This window comes from Eubalaena glacialis, chromosome 18 (assembly GCF_028564815.1).
Source record: "Eubalaena glacialis isolate mEubGla1 chromosome 18, mEubGla1.1.hap2.+ XY, whole genome shotgun sequence".
Classification (NCBI taxonomy): Eukaryota; Metazoa; Chordata; class Mammalia; order Artiodactyla; family Balaenidae; genus Eubalaena; species Eubalaena glacialis.
Window position 1 is genome coordinate 67,099,133 of NC_083733.1, and position 22,091 is coordinate 67,121,223.

General features: G+C 58.1%; 3 protein-coding genes across 6 annotated transcripts; 1 reads left to right on the forward strand and 2 right to left on the reverse strand.

Moving 5' to 3' along the window:
* Window positions 1-1,626: 1,626 nt before the first annotated feature.
* ZNF579 (zinc finger protein 579) lies at window positions 1,627-4,818 on the reverse strand. Its single transcript, XM_061173029.1, has 2 exons — window positions 4,715-4,818; window positions 1,627-3,732 (listed from the first exon to the last, which is right to left on the reverse strand). Exon 2 carries the CDS (start codon window positions 3,728-3,730, stop codon window positions 2,042-2,044), a length of 1,689 nt encoding a protein of 562 aa, XP_061029012.1. The 5' UTR covers window positions 3,731-3,732; window positions 4,715-4,818; the 3' UTR covers window positions 1,627-2,041.
* A 7,069-nt stretch (window positions 4,819-11,887) lies between these two features.
* FIZ1 (FLT3 interacting zinc finger 1) lies at window positions 11,888-18,053 on the reverse strand. Of its 2 annotated transcripts, XM_061173229.1 has the most exons (4): window positions 17,985-18,053; window positions 16,961-17,393; window positions 15,105-15,450; window positions 11,888-14,187 (listed from the first exon to the last, which is right to left on the reverse strand). In XM_061173229.1, exons 2-4 carry the CDS (start codon window positions 17,308-17,310, stop codon window positions 12,988-12,990), a joined length of 1,896 nt encoding a protein of 631 aa, XP_061029212.1. In that variant the 5' UTR covers window positions 17,311-17,393; window positions 17,985-18,053; the 3' UTR covers window positions 11,888-12,987. The 2 variants fall into 2 exon arrangements, with proteins under 2 accessions (XP_061029212.1, XP_061029213.1); XM_061173230.1 differs by lacking the exons at window positions 16,961-17,393; window positions 17,985-18,053 and adding an exon at window positions 15,781-16,399.
* On the forward strand, window positions 17,244-20,538 carry ZNF524 (zinc finger protein 524). 3 transcript variants are annotated; one of them, XM_061173232.1, is made up of 2 exons: window positions 17,244-17,343; window positions 19,483-20,538. In XM_061173232.1, exon 2 carries the CDS (start codon window positions 19,522-19,524, stop codon window positions 20,305-20,307), a length of 786 nt encoding a protein of 261 aa, XP_061029215.1. In that variant the 5' UTR covers window positions 17,244-17,343; window positions 19,483-19,521; the 3' UTR covers window positions 20,308-20,538. The 3 variants fall into 3 exon arrangements, with proteins under 3 accessions (XP_061029215.1, XP_061029214.1, XP_061029216.1); XM_061173231.1 differs by lacking the exon at window positions 17,244-17,343 and adding an exon at window positions 17,800-17,895; XM_061173233.1 differs by lacking the exon at window positions 17,244-17,343 and adding an exon at window positions 18,795-18,887.
* The last annotated feature ends 1,553 nt before the right edge of the window (window positions 20,539-22,091 follow it).

Genomic DNA, 22,091 nt, shown 5'->3' on the forward strand with positions numbered 1-22,091 from the left:
CATGAGATTGTGCTGAAAAGTTTTCTGGCCCACATTGGGATGTGGTAATAGGGAGCCACTGAAGGTTCCTGGGCCGGTGGGGAGGTGGTGGCTGGCCTGTGAGGAAAGCATAGCCCAGCCCCCCTTCTCCCCAACACCCAAAGTTAAGTTACAGATTCTTGTAGGATCTAGTGCATTGGAGAACTTGGCTCATTTGGAAACCCTAATTTATTTGTGCCAATATTTGATTCTTATCCGTCTTCCCCACTGGTCTGTAAGCTCCACGAGGGCAGGTGCTCAGCTGGTCTTTGCCCCCAGCATCCAGCACTGGGTGATAGTGAACACAGGGCTGATCAAACAGGCTAGCACGTGTTGAGTGCTTCCTACGTGCCAGGCACCGTTCCAAGGGCTCGGCTAAGATGTGTCTCGTTACCTCTTGGACAGAGGGAATTCTGCAAAGCTCTGGGTGGTCGTCATCTACCCTCCCTGACTCTCAGCGGCCCTCTTTCCAGCTTCCCTCCCGCCCTCCCTCTGCCTGTGTTTCATCACACCAGGGAAGCAAACTTCCCTCCTGAGCCTCGAAGACTCGGTTTGTTGCCCTGGAAAACAAGCATGATGCCACCCCTCTCTGGCCTGGCCTTACAGGTGTCAAGATACCTAATAGTCAGTGTCATTACCTGCATAGAGCAAGGGAGAAGTGGGGAAGGCAGGAAGTCAACGGGAGGAAAGAGAAGGCGTTTGAGGAGGATTGGCTTGGAGACATCCTCCCCCCACCCCCACCCCCACCACTACTAGGACCTAAACAAATGGGTTGAACACACACACACACACACACACCTGGAGGATATGTAGAAAATGATGCTCCCCAACCCACCACCAATTCCTTGCGGTTTCTCAAACATGTTGCTCCCAACAACCTCACACACGGCCTTTGCCCCTGCTCTTCCCGCCCCTCCGCCTGGTTCTTTGTCAGGTCAAAAGGTCAGATGTCATCTCCCCAGAGGCCTTGCCCTCCCCACGGGCTCCCTCTTCACAGTGCCCTGTAGTTTTCTCGGAAGCCCTTACCAATACCTGATGTTATGTTGCAGATTGGTTTATTACGTAGGGCAGCAAGGTCCAGTGGAACTTTTTGCGATGTGGAATGTTCTAGATCTGTGCTGTCCAACAGCGTAGCCACCAGCCACAGGGGGATACTGGGCACTTGAAACAGTGTGACCGAGGAACTGAACTTTTAATCTTATTCCATTTTAATTATTTTATTGTGAATGTATTGATATTATTTTCAAGTGGAAACAGCCGCCAGGGGCTAGTGGCTAAACCGTATTAGGCTGTGCAGAGCTACAATTCCAGCTCCTCATGGTGCGGCTTTCTTCAGGGCCTAGCACTGCGCCTGGTAAATGATGAATGAACGCAAGCAGGGATTCCACGTAGGGATCCCTGAAGATGCCCAGGGCAGATGGCAGCTTGCCTTCCTCCACTCCTGTTTCTTGTGAGTTTCCTGCTTGGCTGAGAGCCCCACGGTCCCTGATGTGCTTATCTGCATCCTTCCCGCTCTGAACCCAAGCTCCGAGCCTGGTGGACACATCCCTGCTCACCCAGACGCCCTCAGGCAGCCCTCACTCCCACAGACAGCCCCACTCTCTCCAGTTCCACGAACTCACATTTATTCACAGACAGACAAAGGGACAGGGACAGACCTTTGTTCACTGGGGACCCCCCCAGGGTCTGGCAGTTCCGAAGAGGTGATGGTGTCCAGTGTGTGTAACGAGGGACAGCCAGGCCGGGGGCCCCCCCCCTCAGTGTCCATCCCTCTGGCCAGTGTCCTCCACCTCCTGAATCAGCGTCCTGCCTTCAGAAGTGGGGTGAGCAGTTTCTAACCAGCATCAGGGGGGTCTGGGGGTGGGCGATGGGGAGGGAGGGGCGGCCCAGCCTCCTCCCTCCTTAGTGTCGAGGGCTAGAAGGGGAGGGGTGGGTACACAGAGGAGGTTCCTCTCCTTCAACTGCCCTCCTCCATATTGCAAACCGGGGCGTCAAACGGAGGGGCTGAGGATGGGTGTGCGGGTCAGGAGGCCAGGCCCCCCAATCCGCGCAGGTGAGCCTTGCTGTCAATCTCTTCTTCCTCCATCTCGAAGGCTGAGTGGTCTTGGCTGTCAAAACAGGAGGCGCTGAGGAAGACGGGGGGTGCCGGCGGCGGCTGGGGTGGGGTCCCCGGGGAGGGCGGCTCCTCCTTGATGTGTGCGATGGGCAGCGGGAGCCCTTCCTCCTCCTGGCCAGCGGGGGGCGGCGGGGGCGGCGGAGGCGACGGCAGCGCCTGGGCCTGGAGCGCCTGCTGCGCGGCGGCGGCCCTCTCCAGCTCAGCGCGATGGCAGCGTTGGTGGCGCAGGAGGCTGTAGGCGCGCGAGAAGCGCCGCGAGCAGTGCGGGCACGGGTGCGGGGCCGGGCCGCCCGCGTGGACCTGCGCGTGGCGGGCCAGGTCGGCCAGCCGCTTGAACTCCCGCTGGCAGCGCACGCACTGGAAGGGCCGCGCCCCAGAGTGGGTCACCCCGTGCTGCCGCAAGTGCGCCCGGCGCCGGAAACCTTTGCCGCACTCGGGGCACCAGAATCGGGGCTCCCCGGCGGGGGGCCGGGCCGGGGCGGCATTCCCTCCGTTCTGCCCGCCTTCTCCACCCTCCGAGGCGCCCCCGCACTCTGCCCCTTCGCCCCCCTCGGGCCCCTTCCCTGAGGTCCGTCCGCCCGACACCTTGTCGTCCTTCTTGCCCGCCGCGGGCAGCGGGGCCAGGAGGCTGAGCGCGCCGTGGACGCGACGGTGCTGGCGGAGGTAGGAGGCGAGGCGGAAGGCCAGGCCGCAGTCCGTGCACACGAAGGGGCGGTCGGTGGAGTGGACCAGCCGGTGGCGGGACAGCGACCAGGGCCTGGCGAAGGCCTTGAGGCAGATGGAGCACTGGTGGCGCTTGGGGCGGGGCGGGGGCCCCCCTTCGCCCTCCTGTTCGCCCTCGGGGCGCAGGCACGGGTGCGCTTTGAGCTCGCCCTTGGTGGCGAAAGCTTCACGGCAGCGGAGGCACAGCAGCGTCCAGTCGGCCTGGAGCAGGACCTGCTTCTCCTCCTGCCGTCCGGCCGCCAGCGCCAGCTCGGCCCTCAGCTCCGCCGCCCCGGCCTCGGCCTCCTCCTCCTCCGACTCGCGGGGCTCCGCGCTCGTGGCGGCCACCAGCGTGGCCGGCTCCCCCGCGGACCACGTCTCGGGCCGCGCCGCCGCCTCCTCCTCCTCCGCGGCGCCCGCTGCTGCAGAGGTGGGCTGCTCGGCGCCCTTGTCCTGCGGGCTCCAGCCGGACCCGGCCGCCTCCTTGGCTGCCCTCTCGATGGCCAGCTCGACCCCGCCGCCCGCGTGCTCCTGGGCCAGGTGGCGCCTGAGCTGGGCAGGCTCAGGGAAGGTGCGGGGGCAGGCGGCGCAGCGCAGCGGGGGCTGCGGCCCGTGGCCACGCAGGTGGCGCGAGAGGTGGGCAGGCCGGCGGAAGGCCTTGGGGCACAGGGGGCAGGCGTGGGGCCGCAGGCCCGAGTGGCTCAGCCGGTGCCGGGAGAGGTAGTAGGGGAAGCGGAAGAGGCGGCCACAGGTGGGGCAGGGCAGGGGCGCCCGAGGAGCTCCAGCGCCCCCCCTGCCACGGCCTCGGCCTCTACCACGGCCTCGGCCACGACCCCGGCCCCGGCCACGGTGAGGTGGGCTGCCCTGGGCTGGTGGAGGAGGCTGCGGATCCATGCCTGTAGAGAGATAGGGAAGAGATGGAGATTTGGGGGGGTGGGGGGGTGTGCAGAGAGAGGCAAGGAGAGGCAGAGAGGGTCAGATATTTAGCCGGGCAAGGGAAGGAGAGACAGACGAAAAAGGCCGAGATAAGAGGCAGAGACCAGGAGAAACAGAAAGGATGGTGAGAGGCAGAAAGCAGGAGAGAGAGATGGGGACACCCAGCAGAGACAGAGACGAAGAGAAAACAAAGAGATTTAGGCAGAGATGGTGCAAACACAGAGATCAGAGGAACCATGGCAGGGTGGAGGGAGGGAGAGCAAGACAGAGAGAGACAGTAGAGAAGACAGAGGCAGACAAAGTCCGTGAACTGCTTTTCCTCCAGGGGCCCCGTTGGAACGTATGGGGAGGGGCTGGGAAACAGCCCTTGGTGCCGGAGTGGAGGGGGTGGGATTCAAAATCGGGAGGCCCCGGAAATGGAGTGTGGGTGCCCAGTCGCCAGAGTCTGGGAGAGGCCGGGAGTAGGAGGGCTCAGACTATTGGGCAGGGAGGGGGCTAGGGAGGGAGGGGGCGAGATCCCGGGTGCTGAGGTTGGGGGTGGGCGTGGGGTGTTGGGAGATGACTGGGGTCCAGCCTCTAGACTTCTGTATGTGGTGGGTATGGATTCCTGGGTCCCAGTGGTGGAGAGGGCTGGGGGAGGGGGCTGAGCTCCAAAGACAAGGGAGAGGACGGGGCTGGGGGCCCAGCTGCTCGAAATCTCCAGCGAGGAGGAGGCTGAGGGCCAGGGCCCTGGACCACACCCCCCGACCCCCGAGGAAGGCTGCTGAGGGTCGGGAGCCCTAGGTCTCCAAGGGGGGGGGGGGCGCCGATCTCCCCGCTGGGCCCAGCCTTTGGTTCCCCGCAGGCATGATCTGCAGAACTGGCGCCGCGGGTCGAGGCCTTGCAGATTTCTGAGCCCAGGGCCTGGGGCTCGGCCCCGATGACTGGGCGCCCGGTTCTTACCTCCGCCTCCTTTGCTCCTTTCTTCCTTCCCCGCGGCCGGCCGAGCGCGGACGGTGGTGGCGGGGAGGGAGGGCCCCGAGCGTGGTGGGGGGTGGAGGAGGCTGGGCTCGGTGTCACCGCCTAAGCCTTCCCCCCGGAAACCCGGCTTTTCGTCCGAGCCTGAGAGAGGAAAGACTGGCTGGGAAGCCGGAAGATGGTGGACGAGGGGACCCAGGGGGCGGAGAGGGGGGGCGGAGGGGGGGGCGGCTTGGACTCCTGGGTCCTGTAAGGGGAGGGGGCTGGGGCCCCGTCCTCTGGGCTCCCCGAGGGAGGAGGGGGCTGGGTCCGGCCCCCCTTCCTCCCCTCCCCAACAGACACACATATTCATTCATTCCTTCAACAAATACACATTTATCAGGTCCTGTCTGTGCCAGGCACTGTGTTGGGCGAGGGGGGTGGCCGGGAAAGGAGATGAATGAGGCAGTGACAGAGGCTTTAGGGAAAGTACCGGCAATCTGGGCTGGAACCTGACTGCAGCCTTCACGTGGCTGCCTGAGCAAGCGACTTTCCCTCCTCTGAGCCTCAGTCTCCTCTGTGATAAACCCCGCGTATATCCACTTGACCCTAAGAGACCAGTTACTCATTTTGCAGCATGTATTCACTCGATCCTAAGCCACCAATATTTACTGAGCACCTACTATGTTCTAGCTCTGTCCTTGGTGCTGGAGCTGCAGTGGCAAAGACAGAGGCTACTGGACCCTGTCCACAGGGAGCTCAGGGTCTGGCGGAGGAGGCAGACAGACAGAGATCCAATGGCCCTCCTGGAGAGTGTGCTCTAAAGCCAGAAGCAGGATGCAGTGGGATTACAGGGAGCAGAGACAACACTGAGTGAGAGTGATCCCTGAAGGCTTCCTGGAGGCAACGATGTTTCCGCTGAAACCTGCAGGATGAAAGCCGAGGGTTAGGAATGGGAAGGGGGAGGCAAATGGAAATGGGAGAGACATATACCAACACAGACGCTATTCTTCTGATAGTTCTACTCAGAAACATGCCACAAACGGTGTCTGTACCAGGTTAATCGTTGCAGTATTGTGCATGACTTCGAAAGACAGGAAATGAGCTACATGCCCATCGGTCAGGGATTTGAGTGATAAATCGTGATTGATCCACCCAGCGGAACGCTATGTGTCCATAAAAAAAAGAATGAAGAAGTTCACTGTGTAAAAACATGGAAAGGCTCCAAGTGATAACGGAGAAAACACGGAAGGTTGAGCACAGCCTGCAGCCTGTTCTATCTGCACTTATCAGCGGGTTGTGTCTGGGAGAACTGGAAGGAGAGAGAAGAAATTGGCAACATTTTAACTCCCAGGACTGAAACTTACTACACTCTGTCCTTTTGTACTTTTGGAATTTGAAACCACGTGAATGTGTTTCATACTTAACAAAGTAAAGGAAAAAAAAAAAAAAAACAAATGATGGGGGATAATAAAAATAAGTAAAATGAAAATAAATGATAGCTGACTCTTGTAAGTGCTTTACAAATACAAACCCATTTGTTCCTCCTTACGTTAAGAAGTGGGTAACATTCTCCCATTTCACAGAGCAGTAAAGTGAGGTACTGAGAGGTTTCAAAGTAGTGAGTCTAAGTCCTTGCATTTCACAAAGAGATGGGAGAAATGATGGTGAGGAGCATGATTTTTAAAAATGTCTGGTCAATAATACTACATTGTTAAGGACATATACATATAGAGCAAAAGTCTAAACACATCCATGGAAATAATAAGCACCAAATTTGGGGTAGGGGTTACCTTTGAGAAGGGAGAGGCAATCAGATCTTGGAGGAGGGGAGGTCTGTGGAGTCAGGTGTATCCCTTATGTTTTAATAAAACTGGTAGTCAATATATGGGTGTGTGTGTGTATACTTTTTATTTGTTGAAATACATGTAACATAAAATTTACCATTTTAACCATTTTGAAGTGTACAACTCAGTGTCATTAAGTACATTCTCGAGGGGAATTCCCTGGCTGTGCAGTGGTTAGGACTCTGCGTTTCCACTGCAGGGGGCACGGGTTGGATCCCTGATAGGGGAACTAAGATCCCTCCTGCCATGCAGGGCAGCCAAAAGCAAACAAAAACAAACAAAAACAAAAATTCACTAGTTCCACTATCTAGTTCCAGAACTTTTTCATCACCCCAAACAGAAACCCGGATCCATTAATCTGTCATTCCCCATTCCCTTCTCCCCCCATCTCCTGGCAACCAATAATCGTCTTTCTGTCTCTTTGGGTTTGTCTTCTGTGGATATTTCATATCAATTAAGCCATCTAGTATGTGGTCTTTAATGACTGGCTTCTTTCACTTAACATAATGTTTTCAAGGTTCATCCACATTGTAGCGTGTGGCAGCACTTCATTCCTTTTTATGGCTGAATAATATTCCATTGTATGGGTATACTGTATTTTGTTTATCCATTCATTTGTTCATGGACCTTGGGTTGTATCTACCTTTTGGCTATTGTGAGCAGTACTGTTATGAACATTTGTTACGTATAAGTTCTTGTTTTAGTGGCTGTTTTCTGTTCTTTTGAGTATATACCTAGGGTGTGTGAGTGTGTTATTATTTTATTATCTATATTTTGAAGCCTTAATATATATATTTTCCTAAATAAAAGAAAGAAACGAATTCAGGAATGAGGGTGAGGGGAAAGAAATTTCAGAGAGATCAGCGTGTTGTATGTGTGTGTAGGCGTGGGCGGAGGTGGGGATCATGTCCTGGGGGAGATTTGGGGCCTTGGATTGGGGCATCAAAGGCGGCCAGTGTGGTGGAGAGAGGCCGGAGCTGCACGAGCAACTATGTCCGGCCTCCTAGTCCAGGCTGAATGCTGGACGCATTCCGACTGTACTGAGAAGCCATTGAAAAGCTTTTAAGCTGGAGAGTCACATGATCCGATTAGTGTTTTAGAGAAATTCCTGTGGGACCCGCGAGGAGGCCCGGCCGGATGCAGGGGAGACCGAGGCGGGGAGCAGGAAGGAGGCGGTGCCCGGGTCCAGGTGAGAGATGGGGGGCCTGGGCGGGGCCGGCCTCGGGCAGGGGGCGGGACCTGGTGCTGATTGGCTCAGGGCTGCCCTCCTGGATGCCATTCCCACCGCCTCCACCTCCTCATTGGCTTCCCTGCTTCGGCCCCCCGCCTCCCTCGCGTGCAGTCTCCGGCACCTAGAAATCACATCACGTCGCTCCTGCGCTGAACACCGTCCCGTGGCTCTCACCTCTTCCTCCCCATCTTCCTCATCTGCACCCCACGCCCTACCGTCTGAACCCTGGAAGCTCCCTTCACGTATTCCTGTCTTTCTCCCTCTGCTTCACTCTACTCCATCCACACTGCCTTCTTTGCTCTTTCGGACTCAGGGCCTTTGCACGTGCAGTTCACTGCCTGGAATGTCCTTCTCCTAGGTTTCCATAATGTTTCCCTTACTTCCCTCATTTCTTACAGATCTCCCCAGAGACACTTGTCCCGTTCACGTTACCTAAAACAACCCTCCTGGGAATTCCCTGGCGGTCCAGTGGTTAGGACTCCACGCTTCCACTGCAGGGGCCATGGGTTCCATCCCTGGTGGCGGAACTAAGATCCCACAAACTGCGCAGTGCGGCCAATAAATAAATAAATAAAAATAAAATAGCCTTCCTGGCGCCCTCTAGTCCTTGCTCTGCCCTAATTTTCAACATTGTACTTACTGCAAACATTAGGCTACTTTTCCTATTTTGCCTATTTCCCCTTCCACTGGAATATAAATTCCCAGGGAGTTTATATTCCAGACTTCGCCTGTTTAACTGCTCTACCCTCAGCAAGCCTCGCATATCAAGCAGTATTTGTGGGTGAATAAAGAGGGACGAAGGGTGAGGAGGAGTGAGGCGAACTCGGGCCTCAGGTTTTGGAGTGGGGGGCGCCCTGGAAGGTGAGAAGACTGACGTGGTGGGGAGATGCGAAGCGCAAGTGAGCGGGCGGTGCGGGTGGCTGGCTCCACCTGTCCGCGCGTGAGAGTCAGCTCTGCCCACAGAGGCGTCGGAGTCGCCAGCGTCTGGCTAGTAATTGATGCTCTGGACCGGTTGAGATCGCCCCCAGGGTTAAATCCTCCCCCTCTGCCTTCGAGCCTCAATTACCACATTGATAAAATGCGGCCACGGTGTCACGAGTTGGGGACGAGGTCCAGCCCACCACCTGGCACTGAGACACTCGGGAAAGGGGACGAGTCCCTAGTGCTACCCTCTCAGAAGAGAAAGGATTGGAGTGGAGGTGAGGTAGGCGGGAGGTCCCTATTCATCACCCCACTGCCAGGCGGCCATCTCCATGACAACCCTGGCACTTTTCCAGGCCCTCAGCTCTGGAGGCCGAGTCAGTCTCCAAGTGGGCAGGTCTTGTCCCTGGGGGCGGCACCTATATCTAAGGAAGCAGGTCTTGTTTTTCCAACGCGGAGGATTTTTTTCCCCCCCAAAGGGGTGAGTCTGATCCCCCTTTCTGTGTAGTGGTGGCAGAGTGGAGAGGAATATCTCCAAGGTTGAGCGTTCCCAGGGGCCGACCTGGAGCCTTTTCAAATGGGCAATTGTGGATCTCCAGGCAAAAATGTCTTCCTTGAATGCCAAACTCTTACTTGTTTGCCTCCAAACTTATCTCCCTCCTTTAAATGTTTTTCGTTGTGAAATATAAGACGTATAGATGAAAAGGGCACGATAAAAACGCACAATTTAACAAATAATTATAAAATAATCACCAGATTAAGAAACGGAATGTTGGCAGCCACCCCACAGCCCATAGAAGGTTCCACCATGTCCCATTCCGAATTTAACCCATCCAACTCCACTGTTCTGAGTTTTATGAAAAAAAAAAAAGTTTTCCTTGCTCTTCTAGATGGCTCACACCCACAAGGCATCCTAAACAATACTACAGTTTAGTTTTGCTTGCTTAAATGTTGTAGAAATGGAATGGTACTCTATGCACCTGGTTTCTTGCGTCCAGCTTCTTTGTAACTTTCATTCATGTAATTTTGTGCATCTGTACTAATTCGTTCTCTTGTTGTATAGTATTCCATGGCATAATATACCACCATTTATTTATCCACTGTATTGTTGATGAATGTCTTAATCTGTTGGGGCTGCTATAACAAAATACCACAGATCAGGTGGCTTATAAACAACAGAAATTTATTGCTCACACTTCTGGAAGCTGGGAAGTCCAAGATCAAGGTGCCAGCACGGTCACCTTCTGGTGAGGGTCCTTTTCCTGGTTCATAGGCGTTCCTTCTTGCTGTGCCCTTACCTGGTGGAAGGGGCTAGGGGTCTCTCTGATGCCTCTTCTATAAAGGCACTAACCCCATTCATGAGGGCTCCACTCTCATGACTTAAGCGCCTTCCAAAGGCTCCACCTCCAAGTACCATCACATTGGGCCTTAGGACTTCTATTATGTATTCATTTATTTATTTATTTATTTATTTATTTATTTTTGGGCTGTGTTGGGTCTCGGTTGCTACGTGCGGGCTTTCTCCAGTTGCGACGAGCGGGGGCTACCCTTTGTTGCGGTGCGCAGGCTTCTCATTGCTGTGGCTTCTCTTGTCGCAGAGCATGAGCTCTAGGTGCGCGAGCTTCAGTAGTTGCAGCACGCGGGCTCAGTAGTTGTGGTGCACGGGCTCTAGAGCACAGGCTCAGTAGTTGTGGTGCACAGACTTAGTTGCTCCACAGCTTTTGGGATCTTCCCGGACCAGGGCTCGAACCCGTGTCCCCTGCATTGGCAGGCGGAGTCTTAACCACTGTGCCACCAGGGAAGTCCTGGCATTAGGATTTCGACATATGAATTTGGGGTGACACAAACATTCAGCCCAAACCAATGGACATTTGAGTTGTTCTGGGTTCAGGGCTGTACATTTTGCTGCTGTGAATGTTCTTATATGAATCTCCTGGTGCAGGTGAACGTGAGTTTCTCTAGGGTTCGTGCCTATCTGTGGCATATGCACATCTTCAGCCTTATTAGAGCATGCCAATCTCCCAAGCATCTCAAATTTAAGAAGCTCAAGATGGAACTCCTGATCCCTCTAGCCTCCACCCGAACTTGTTCTCTCTCCGTTTTCTGGTCTTAATACAAAGCAGCACCACGCAACCGGTTCCCAGCCCCGCCCCCATTCCTCCCTTTCCATTACGCACGCGCACACACAACACACGCTCGCACATTCCACCTCCAGAATCCATCTTGGGCCCACCTGGTTCTGTCCGTCCCTCTGCTCCAGGCCCCCACACTCCTCTCCTGGTGGACTGCAGTAGCCTCTGCTGCATTCACTCTGCCCCTGCAGTCCCTTTTCCACTCAGCAGGCAGAGGGACCCTTGGAAAGTGCAAGAGTGGTCACATCCCTTCACACTTACAGTCTTGCTTGCCATTGCCCACAAAGCACAGTAAAATGCCCATCTTGGCCCACCAGGGTCTGTGTACCCTGACCCCTGCTTACCTCTCCACCTCATCTCACCCCTCCCTCCCCTCCTGGGCTCATCCAGGTGTCCACCTGGCCGGCCCCTCCTCACCCTTCTGGTCTCAGATCAAATGCCACCTCTGCAGAGAAGCACCCCCCCCCCCACCTCCTCCCTGCTGGACCACCCCACCTAAGGTGGCACAGCCCAGCCACTCGTTTTCTTAAAGAGTTATTTTGTTCACTGTTGGATCCCCAGAGGGGGTGACAGCACCTGGCACTCGGTACCGGAATGTAATCTAGCGCGTAGGAGACAATCTGAAGGGCCCGCCCGTCCTTAGATGGGCGGATCCTAATCTAGGGGAAGGATCTAGCGGCTAAGGTACAAACTTGGTTGCCTGGGAGACAGAGTCTAAGGGGCGGGGCCTCTTCCTAGGGGTAGGACGTCTGTAAAGAGTTTGGTTTTCAGGGGGCGTGTCCTATGGGACTGAAGGTTTCTAAAGGGTGTGTCTGGTCCTAGGGGGCATGTCCGTCCGTTGGAGGTGTATTTTGTAGTTAAGATGCAGGGTTCCACTTAGATGAGATCTAAACCATCTCTGATATTAAAAGGGTCATGCACCGTCTAAAGGACTCGAAATTTCTCAGGTGGAAGGAAAGATCTGCCTCTATTTAGGAGACCTGTCCTAAATCAGAGGGCGAGGAATCCCCACTTACCTAAAGCCAAGGATCAGAAAGTGAGACGGCAGTGGCTGACAGGACAAGGTTTATTGGGGTCCAGGAGACACTGGGGAGTGGGATAGGGGGCAAGGTCGAGGCTCACAGTGGGAAACCCCCTAGCCAAATCCCCCTTCCTCTTGGGGTTGGGAAGAACACAGAGACAAACTGACAGAGATGGAAAGACCAACAGGTGCTACAGCAGAGCGGGAGGGATACCCCAATGTCCCCCACCTCCCACTCGTGAGTTCACATAATGCGGAATGACGTGGACCTGCCCACACGCTAGAGGAAGGGGAGGAGTGTCTGCCGAATGCATTCTAAGGAGCGTGGGGCGCAGGTGGCAACTTGGACCAGCCCATTCCAGTGGACAGGGCGTGGGGGTATGTGTATCTGGATCAGTCCATCCTACTGGGCGCAGGGATTTTGAACCAGGCTATTCTAGTTTTTGGGGGTGGGGGAGATCATTAGGGTCGATCCATTCCTTAGTAGGGGAGGGAGACCTAATTGGGGAAGGGGTTGAGGGCAGGGGGCAACTACCCTGGTCCTCTTTCCGAATAGGGAATAAAGTCGGGGGAGGGGAGAGGCAGATTCCGGCTATATCCATTATCTGGGGGCACCAGTGACTCTGGTGGGTAGCATTTGGAGGGGATCCAGGGAAATCCGGGGACATGGTTCCCCCCCATTCTCCGGATCAAGGTCGTCGGAATGATGGCTCTTAGGGAGAGGGGCAGTCTTCCCTTAGGGGAGGGGTGCCCATCTTTTATTATTTGGGCCCTCAAGATGAGAAGTACTTGTGGAGACCCATTTCTCATTCCTAGGTCCCACAGCTTAGGGGCCTATTGATTTGGGGGTGCTCAGCACGTATTCCAGGGGCCTGGAGCTTAGGAATCTCTCCATAGATCCGGGACCCTCGAGCTGAGGAATCTCTCCGTTTATTCGCTGCCCCCCAGCTCAGGGGCCCGTGTGTTTGGTGGCTCCATGTCTCCAGCCAGGGTCCCCTCATCTCGGGGCCCGTGTCTGGATCTGGAGGGCCAGGGCCTCCCTCGTGGTCCCTAGGTCCCTTGGCCCGGGCCCTGAGTACAGCCCTTGGGAGGGGTGGTCTAGCGGAGGGGCGCACAGCCTGGCCACGTCAGTCCATGCCCCGGTGCAGCTTCAGGTGCCTGGAGAGGTTGCTGAGCGTGATGAAGCCCTTGCCGCAGATGTGGCAGGGGAAGGGCCGCTCGGTGCCGTGCAGCAGCCGGTGGCGCTTGAGGTAGCACTCGTGGCGGAAGAACTTGCCGCACTCCAGGCACGGGAACGGCTTCTCGCCCGTGTGCACCAGCACGTGCCGCTCCAGGTCCCGCGGCGAGCGGAACAGCTTCTCGCACTCGGAGCAGCCGAAGATCTTCTTGCCGCGGCCCGAGCCGGACGCAGGCTCCCCAGACGCGGGCTCCCTCTCCGGGGCGGGCGCCGCCGCCTCCTCCGCGCCGCCGCCCTCGCCGTGGCTGGCGCGCCGGTGCTCCTCCAGGGCCGCCAGGGCCGCGTAGAGAGCCCCGCAGTGGCCGCAGCCGTAGGTCGCGGGGCGCGAGTGCGCCTCCAGGTGGCTGGCCAGCGCCGCCGCCGACGCGAAGAAGGTCCCGCAGTCGCACTGGTAGAGGGTGTCTTCCGACGGCTCGGCCGCGGCCGCGGGCGCAGGGGCCTCCCCGCCGCCCTCGGGGAGCAGCCCCCCCAGCTCGGGCACGCCGCCCCCGGCGCGGCCCAGGAGCAGCCTGCCGTCCCAGGCCGGCTGAGCCTCGCCCGCCTCCGCAGCGCCGCCCTCGCCGGCCGTCTCGGGCCCGGCGCCAGCCCCGGAGGCCCAGGCCTGCGCGGGGGGCGCGCCCGGCCCCTGCAGGTCGTGGGTCAGCTTGTGCCGCTCCAGCAGCGCGGGGGCGTTGAAGTCGCGCTCACAGCGCGGACACTTGAAGGGCTTCACGTCGGTGTGCGCAGCCCAATGGGCTGCCAGCTCGCGGCCCTGGTCGAAGCGCCGCGCGCAAGCACCGCACGCGAACGGCGGCAGAGAGGCCGCCGCCGCGGCCGCCGCCTCCGCCAGCCCCCAGCTCCCCGGGCCCGCGCCTGCGCCCTCTGGGCCCTCTCCGCCGCCGGCCCCCGCGCCCCCGCACACCGAGCAGGGCCCCACGTTGCAGCAGACCGAGCAGGGAGCGCTCAGGGCGGGCAGGCCTGGGCCGGGCTGCAGGGGGGACGGGAGCACCCCACGGTGCTGGCGCTTGAGGTGGCGGCCCAGGCTGGAGCGCGAGGAGAAGCGGAGCTCGCAGACTAGGCAGCAGTAGGGCTTCTCGCCAGTGTGGACGACCTGGGAGGGCAGGAGGAAGAGCCCAGCGTCAGGGCTGAGGGTCTAGCCCGCGGGACAGATTCTTGGCCTCCCAGAGAGATGCGGAGGAAGCTCCCTGCCAGGTCCACAGGGCCAAGATCTAGCTTCAACCCTCTCATTCTCGTTCTCTGCTTCCGGCCACGTTAGCATGCTTTTGGCCCCTCCAGCCTCAGGATCCTTGCACTTGTTGTTCCCTTTGCCTGGAATGCTGTTCCCATGGTGGATTCCTGCTCTTCCTTCAGGTCTCAGCTCAAATATCACCTTGCCCTGACCTTCCCCCACCTTGTGTGGTAGCCCATAGCTCTCCCCTCTTCACTCCTACATTTCAGATGGTTATTATTGCTGTTGTTGTTTTAACTTCCTTCCCAACGCTTCTCCTTTTCCAGATCATCCTTGCCTGTGTATTTGCTTTCTTGCTGATTGTCTACCTGGCTATGGACCACTCGCAATGGAATGTAAGTTCTCCGAAGGCGTGGACTTTATTGATTTCACCTTGGTATCCCAGGTGTTGGGAGCAGGTAAAACATTCAATAGGTAATTGCTGAGTAAAGGAATTAAATACATACGTGGTAAATCTATCTTTAAAAACGGTAACGGAATGATGAGCACAAAGTTGCAGACGCTGGCATATGAGAAGGGGCACGGGAGAGGGGAGGTGCATAGAGGTGGGGCAAATTTACTATGAATGTTTTAGTTCCTGGGTTGGGTGTAGACTGAAAGAGAAACAGCTCATGCTTTGACTTGTCAGGGCGCTTCGATGGAGAGGGAAGGAGGGAGGGAGGGAGGGAGACAGAAATTTTCTTAGGGGCCAGCTGTCTGTTGCCCATAGTGGGTCCCCGGGGCTCCAAGGGCGAGTCCAGCCCAGGGAGGCCAGCTTGGGGCCGGCCTGCAGGACTCACCTGGTGGTGCAGCAGGCCGGTGGAGTCTCGGAACCCCTTGGGGCAGGCGGAGCAGCGGTAGGGCCGCTCGCCGGTGTGCGAGCGCAGGTGGTTGGCCAGGTTGAAGCTGTGCTTGAAGCCTTTGCCGCAGCGCGGACACGCGTGGGGTTTGAGCGCAGTGTGCCGAGCGAAGTGGCGCCGCAGGTCCGAGCGGTAGCGGAAGCTCTTGCCACACTCACTACAGTGAAACGGGACGCGGGGGGCAGCAGCGGGCGGAGCCGGGGCCGGGGCAGGGACCGGGGGCGCTGGCAGCGGGGCGTCATCCATGGTGGCGTGGCGCGAGGGCAGTGGCGGGTGGGGGCTCCCTCTGGAGCGGGGAGACATGGAGTGGGGTGAGGGAGCCACGTCCCCATCAGCCTCCCCTATCAGGCTCTTTGGACTCACAGACCTGTGAGGCCCGGCCTACTACCTTCTAAGCCACGCCCATCTATCCAAGCCACACCTACTGCTCTTTAAGCCCCTCCCACTCCTACAACCCCTTCCACCACTCATCTATCTTCCTAATCACTTCCAAGTCACTTCTAAGCCACTGAATGCTTTTAAGCTTCTCCCCTTCTTTGTGAATGAACTCCCATCCCGCTCTAAGCCCCGCTGAGTGTGGTTAAACCCCGCCCACTCGTGTTCAGGTCCCGCCTACCCCTTCCAAAGTCTCCATGTTGTTCCTGAAGCCTTTTATATTCCTTGACAAGCCCCTTCCCCTCTGAAAGCCACTCCCACTCTTCTTTGAAGATGAAAATCATCTTCAGATGAAGATTGACGACATTCTTAGCCAAGGACAGTATGAAAATGTGGGGCTAAGCGCACGTGAGTCAACCTTCCAGGGAGACCAGGACTAGTCCTGGAACCTTGGATAAAGCCAACTGATTCTCTTTCCATCTGCAAAATAGGAATAATGGGAGGACCTATCTCATGAAGTGGTGGTGAGGACTAAGCAAACTTGTGGCCATGCGTGCGGCGTGCTTACTGACGCTTGTGCACAGCAAAGACTCAACAGGTAAGCTGTTTTGATTACCACTATCTGCTAAGTTCCTCCGAGTTTCCTCTTGAAGTCCCCCATCTCTTCCCCACTAAGATCCGCCTCCTAAACCCCACTCAAGTTTTCCTTTAAACCCAGCCTTTAAGTAAACCCCTTCCTTTCCAAGACCACCTGCCACTCTACCTCTCTTGCCATCTCAGCCCTTCCTCTCTGACACCCTCCCCATCCTGTCATTTCACCTGCAATATAAAGACTTGCTATTTCCACTACGACGCCCCAAATTACACGCTTAAACCCCACCCCCCTCACTATGTCCACCACTTCCTGAAAGCCACATCCCTAGACAAACTCCATCCCTTCTACTCTAAGCTCCTCCCACCTCCACACTGAACCCCTTTACCCCCCTCAGCCCCAATTAGGACCCTTCAACCTAGGGCCCTACCATTCTCACTGAGCCACGCCCCTTTGTCAAACCTCACCCCTTTGCCTAAGCTCCTCCCACTTTCTACCCACAGTCCCGCCCATTTCCACTCTAAACCACGCCCACCCATTGCTCCGCCCCAGCCACCACTAAGCCCCGCCTCCTCCCCACCCAGTCGCCCGCGGGACTGAGCCCCCCTCCCCAGTCAGCTCGAGGACCCAGGCCCCTAGAGCCGGCCTTTTGTACCCCTCCCCCCCTGTCCCTAAAAGGTGCGGCCCCAAGCGCCCGGGGCGGGGGCAGGTCAGGCTAGACCCGCAGTCGGGCGAGTCCACCTTGCTCGTACGGAGCGGGGGTTCTGGGGCCCTGAGGCGGCCCCGGGAGGCCGGGAAAGTCAGTCGGCTTTCCTCTTTAATTACTTACACCTCCCTCTGGGCGCCGACATTTTGGGCAGCGGGGGTAGCGTCACTTCCACCCGGGAGGCCCCTCGACTTCCGCCTCGGCTCCCTTCTCCCCCGCACTCCCCCTTTCTCCCGCCTTCTTGGCTTCCCTCCTCCCCGCCGCCCTCCCTTCTCTCTCTTTCCCGTCCCTTTCGCAGCTACTGGAGGTTCGAGAAGCCAGGGTGGCGCCATCTTGGGTGAGGGCATGGAGAAGGGGCGGGGCTTAGGGTGGCCCCCGGCGCCATACAGACTAAGGGCAGCAAGCTCAGCGCGCGCGGCCTCCTCCCTGCGGTATCGACGCTGGCCGGTGTTAACATAGATGAGGGCAGACATGATTCCCTTTTCGCGGCCTCAGGCTCCTCCTGGGTAGGATGTAGAGTTGCATCAGGAGAAGAGAGAAATCGAAGTTCGCCGATCTGCGATAGAGATAGGAGGGTAGAGCAGGCTCCATCTTGTGCTTAGGCTTCCAGTGGGCTTTGAAGCTAATCAGGCGCCATGTTAATTACGGGAATGAGGGGCCATTTTCCCGCTCTTTATCCTTTCGGTACCTTTCTTTGATTGGGTCACCCGGCTGGGTGCTTTGTGGGAGAAAAGACATTTCTATGTGTTTGGGATGTGTTGGTGGGGTAATTTCCCGTTCGGGGCCAGCGAGGGCGACGGGTGCGCAGGCGCGGTTTGCCGATGGGGATGTGACCGGCCCTTAGGACCCAGCGGGTCCCCTTTGTTCCCCGCGGGCGCGGGCCCGACGGGGAGGGGGAGGGGAGGGAGGGGCCGACCGGCGTCCGCTCCGAGGGGCGGGGCCGTCCCGCGCGCGCGCGCCGCCGAGGGGCAGGGCCCCCTCGCCCCCGCCCTTTCCCACGCGCAGGCCCCGCGCCCCCGCGCGCGCACACTCGCGAGTCCAGGCGACATGCAAATGAGGTACCCGAGAGGCGGGGGGCCCGGGTGGGGGGAGGGGAGCGGAGGGAGGGGAGGCCCGGGGCCGCGCGCTCCTGGAGCGCGCCCCCCACCTGCTTCTGCTCTTGCGCTCGCTGAAGCGCGCGCGCCGACCTCGCGCCCCGCGGAGCCGGCCCGCCTGGGCGCGCGCGCGCAGACCCCCTTCCTGGCGGCCCTCGCCGTCCGCGGCCCGGCGCCGCTCATTGGCCGCCGCCCCCGCAGGGCCCGCCCCGCGCGGTCGGTGCTCACGGGCGCGCGCCTGCACCGGGGTGGAGGAGGGCGAGGGTCAGGGGCACTGTTCCAGAGACCCGTGTTCTAGTCCAGGCAACCCCAACCGAGCGAGCCGTGTGATCATGGAAAAGTGGCTGCCGTTCTCTGGACCTTAATCTGTGTGCTTGCTCCAGTGGGGTGCAGTGGCACCTGTAACCCCTAATCCTAACTGCACCTGTGCTCTCCTCCCCCTCCACTTTATTACTCCCCAGTCCCATGGTCCCAGGCTTTGCTGCTGATGGTGGTGTTGGTGATGGTAGTTCATTTGGTGCTTACTATATATATGCCGACCGACAACCCTGCTGTATCCATTTTACAGAGGTGGAAACTGGCTCAGATAGGCAAAGCCACTTGTTAATGAACGGTAGAGCTGGATTCAAACGCAGGACTAAGGGACCTATGATGTCCCTTGGGTCCATTACTTCTCACTCTCTGGGCCGTTGGGGTCCATGAAATCAAGTCTTGGCCCTGCCACGTACCGGCAGAGGGAGCTTGGGCAACTGATTTGACTTTCCTGTGCCTTGGTTTCCCCATTTGCAAAATGGGCATGATGTACCCTTATTCAGAGAGTCGGTGTGAGGCTTAGCTGCTCGCCGTGGTAATAAGAGCTAATACCTCCTAAGCACTCCGTGTACTGAGCACTTTAGGTGCGAGTAGGTGGAAATACGCATCCTGTTTTGCAAAAGGCTTAGCTGACGCTCAGAGAGGTGAGCACCTTGCCCAAGGCCACCACACAGAGAGTAAGCAACAGACTCAGGAATCGAACCCAGAACCTCTGGCTCCAGAGCCCACACTCTTTAACAGCTCTGATATATGTCCACATCCACAACTCAGGGGCAAACATCACCTGGGACCAGTCCCTTTCTTCGTCCAGTCCTGACCCCCCTTCTCTCCCTCTGTCACTTCTGTCAGAAGGAGGGACAAAAACATTTCTGAGGCCTCTGTAGCTCTTCTGTTTGATGGGTTCTCTGTTTTGAGGATCGAAATACTCGCCTGCACCCTCAGTTGGACTCTATCCTCCTTGGAAGATTTTTCTGTATTTTGGCTCAAGTTGACTCTGAATGTCTAGGAGGGGTTAGGGAGGTCTGGGAGACACCTGTGGGGCTCAGGGCAGTGCCTGTTTACCAACTGGTACAGAATTATCTTGCTATTTTACCCACTAGCGTGGCTTTAATTGTGCGTCCAAGTGAATGTTGGCCACGCCCAGGTCGACAGACTCGGACCCAGGGATGGCGAGGTTTGGGGGGACAAGGGCTGCTCCATACCCTCCTGCACTGACGGCTACCCCTTCTCTCCTCTTAGCCCGGCTCCAGTGCCCAGACCCAAGCCCCCCACTGCTCAATGGACACCCCCAGCCCAGACCCGTGGCCTTCGCCTTTGCCCGGGGAGGAAGAGAAACCTCTGGCCTTACCTCCTCCTGTTCCCCGGGGCCGCCGAGGCCGACGTCCCGGAGGGGCCACCTCCTCGAATCGGACTCTCAAGGCGTCCCTCCCTCGCAAGCGGGGCCGCCCCCCCAAGTCGGGGCAGGAGCCCCCACTGGCACAGGGGGTGACAGCCCCGGTGGGCAGCGGCGGTGGCAGTGACCTCCTGTTGATCGATGATCAGGGTGTGCCCTACACAGTCTCTGAAGGGTCAGTAGCAGGCGGGCCCGAGAGCTCTGGCCCTAAGAAGGCCCCGCACTTCTGCCCGGTGTGCCTTCGGGCCTTCCCCTACCTCTCCGACCTGGAGCGCCACAGCATCTCACACTCAGAGCTGAAGCCGCACGAGTGCAAGGATTGCGGCAAGACCTTCAAGCGGTCCAGCCACCTGCGGCGGCACTGCAACATCCATGCCGGCCTTCGGCCCTTCCGCTGCCCGCTCTGCCCCCGCCGCTTCCGAGAGGCGGGCGAGCTGGCCCACCACCACCGCGTCCACTCCGGGGAGCGCCCCTACCAGTGCCCCGTCTGCCGGCTGCGCTTCACCGAGGCCAACACGCTCCGGCGCCATGCCAAACGCAAGCACCCCGAGGCCATGGAGGCACCCCTGGGTCCTCGGGAACCAGGACCTGAACCACCGTGGGACGACGAGGGTATCCCGGCCACGGCAGGGGCCGATGAGGAGGAGCTGGAGGGGAAAGAGGTGGCTTGACCCCCAGCCCCGGCCACCGCTCCCCAGACCAGGTTTAGAGCTGGGCGTTCAGCTGGCACTGAACCTGGGCAGGGAAACCGGGACACACTCTTGTCTGGTAGTCTTCCCGTTGTGGGAGGAGGTCGAGGGTGAGGACGTCCACTTCTGGGTCCTGCAGCCTTCTGCCACCCTCCCTCGGACTGACAGACCTGTGGAGGCAGGGGCTGTGGAAATAAATTTCTGCCTACTGGCTTCCTGTGTGTGTTCCGTGATGATCCCAGAGCTGGCGCCCCTCTTCTCCTCCCTTCAAATGTTCTTCCCCGCTACACCACCCCCTTGTCATGTGCCTCGTTAGCTTGGCGCTAAAGACTGGCTTGGGGGAAGACTTTGCCGCTTCTCCCATCTCCAGTGGACCTCAAAGCACTCCCTCTAAAGATCCACTCTTAAGTAGAACATTGAACCTTCTGTGCAAACGTGACTCTAGGTCCCCCCCCAACCCCCGGCGCCGTTCTAACCAGATTCCCGGAAATTCTGCAGCCACCACTTTGGCCCATCTCTGTCCTGGCACTCTTTGTAGAGAAACACTGAGTTGAGGGTTGTGTGTGGGACTGACCACTTTGGTAGGGCCGGAGGGGCGGGGCTAAGGACTCAGGAGGCGGCGCTGAGGCTGAGGGGCGAGGCTTGTAGGGCAGTTAGGTGAGAACTGTGGGCGGGGCTGGCTGAGAGCTGGCGTGGGGCTTAAGGAGGTGTAGGGGTTGGCGGGCAGAAATTGAGAGCATTTAGAGGGAATGGATAGCGTTCATCTGAGGGGAGGGGTTTCAAGGGGAAACTGCTGGAGAGCAAGGTGTTAGGAGAGGTAGGACTTGAACTGTTAAGATGCTGAGCGGTGGGTATGACTGCTATGCAGGCCAAGGGGAGAAAAGGGGGTACCTAAGAGGAGTAACGAAGGAAAGGCCCTGAAAGAGGGGGCGCTTAGGAGGAAGAACTGAATAGAATCGGGCTTAGCTGCTTGAGGTGGGGCCGAGTTAGGGGCGAGGCTTACAGAGAGTATACGAGAGGGCCCGTGTAAGGTGTGGTAAAGCTGTGGTTCGAAACTTCAGCCTGCATCAGAATCACCTGAAGGGTATTTTAAAACCCAGGTCCTTAGGCCCTACCCCCAGGGTCTCTGATTCAGGAAGTCAGAGGCAGGGGGAATCTGAGAATTTACATTTCTAACAAATTCCCTGGTGATGCCAATGCTGCTGGTCTCCAAACCATACTTTGAGACCCACTGACTTCAGAGAACGCTTTGGAAGTTCGAGGCAGAATTAATTTAGCATGAAAGTCATGAGAGAGGTGGGACTTAAATGCTATGGACGGAAGGGGCGGGGCTTAGACGCAGGGGCGTGGTTCGGCCTAAGGAGCTCTGAGAGGAGGGGTTTATGAGGGAGAGCTGGAGTTCTAGAGATTAGGGGATTGGAGGCGGGGAAGAACAGGGTAAACTTCACGGGGCTGGGTCGAGGAGGACGGATTCTGAGACGATGGGTGGGGATTATGATAATTAAGCTCTGAAATAGGCGTGATTCGGGGACCAGGGCGGGGCTTAAATGAAATTTACACGAGGGGGCGTGGCTTAACCGGATGTCCGGAGGATGTGGGCGGCGTCCTAAGAAGAGGCGGGCGCACAGGACGCAGGCGCACTATGCTCAGCTCGCCCACAGGAAGCGGCCGGGTCGTCCCCCGCCGGCTGTTCCGTGCCAACGCGCAGGCGCACTTCCTCTTCCCGGTCGCCGCCGCCGCCTCCTCTTTCCGCTCCTCCACGCCGG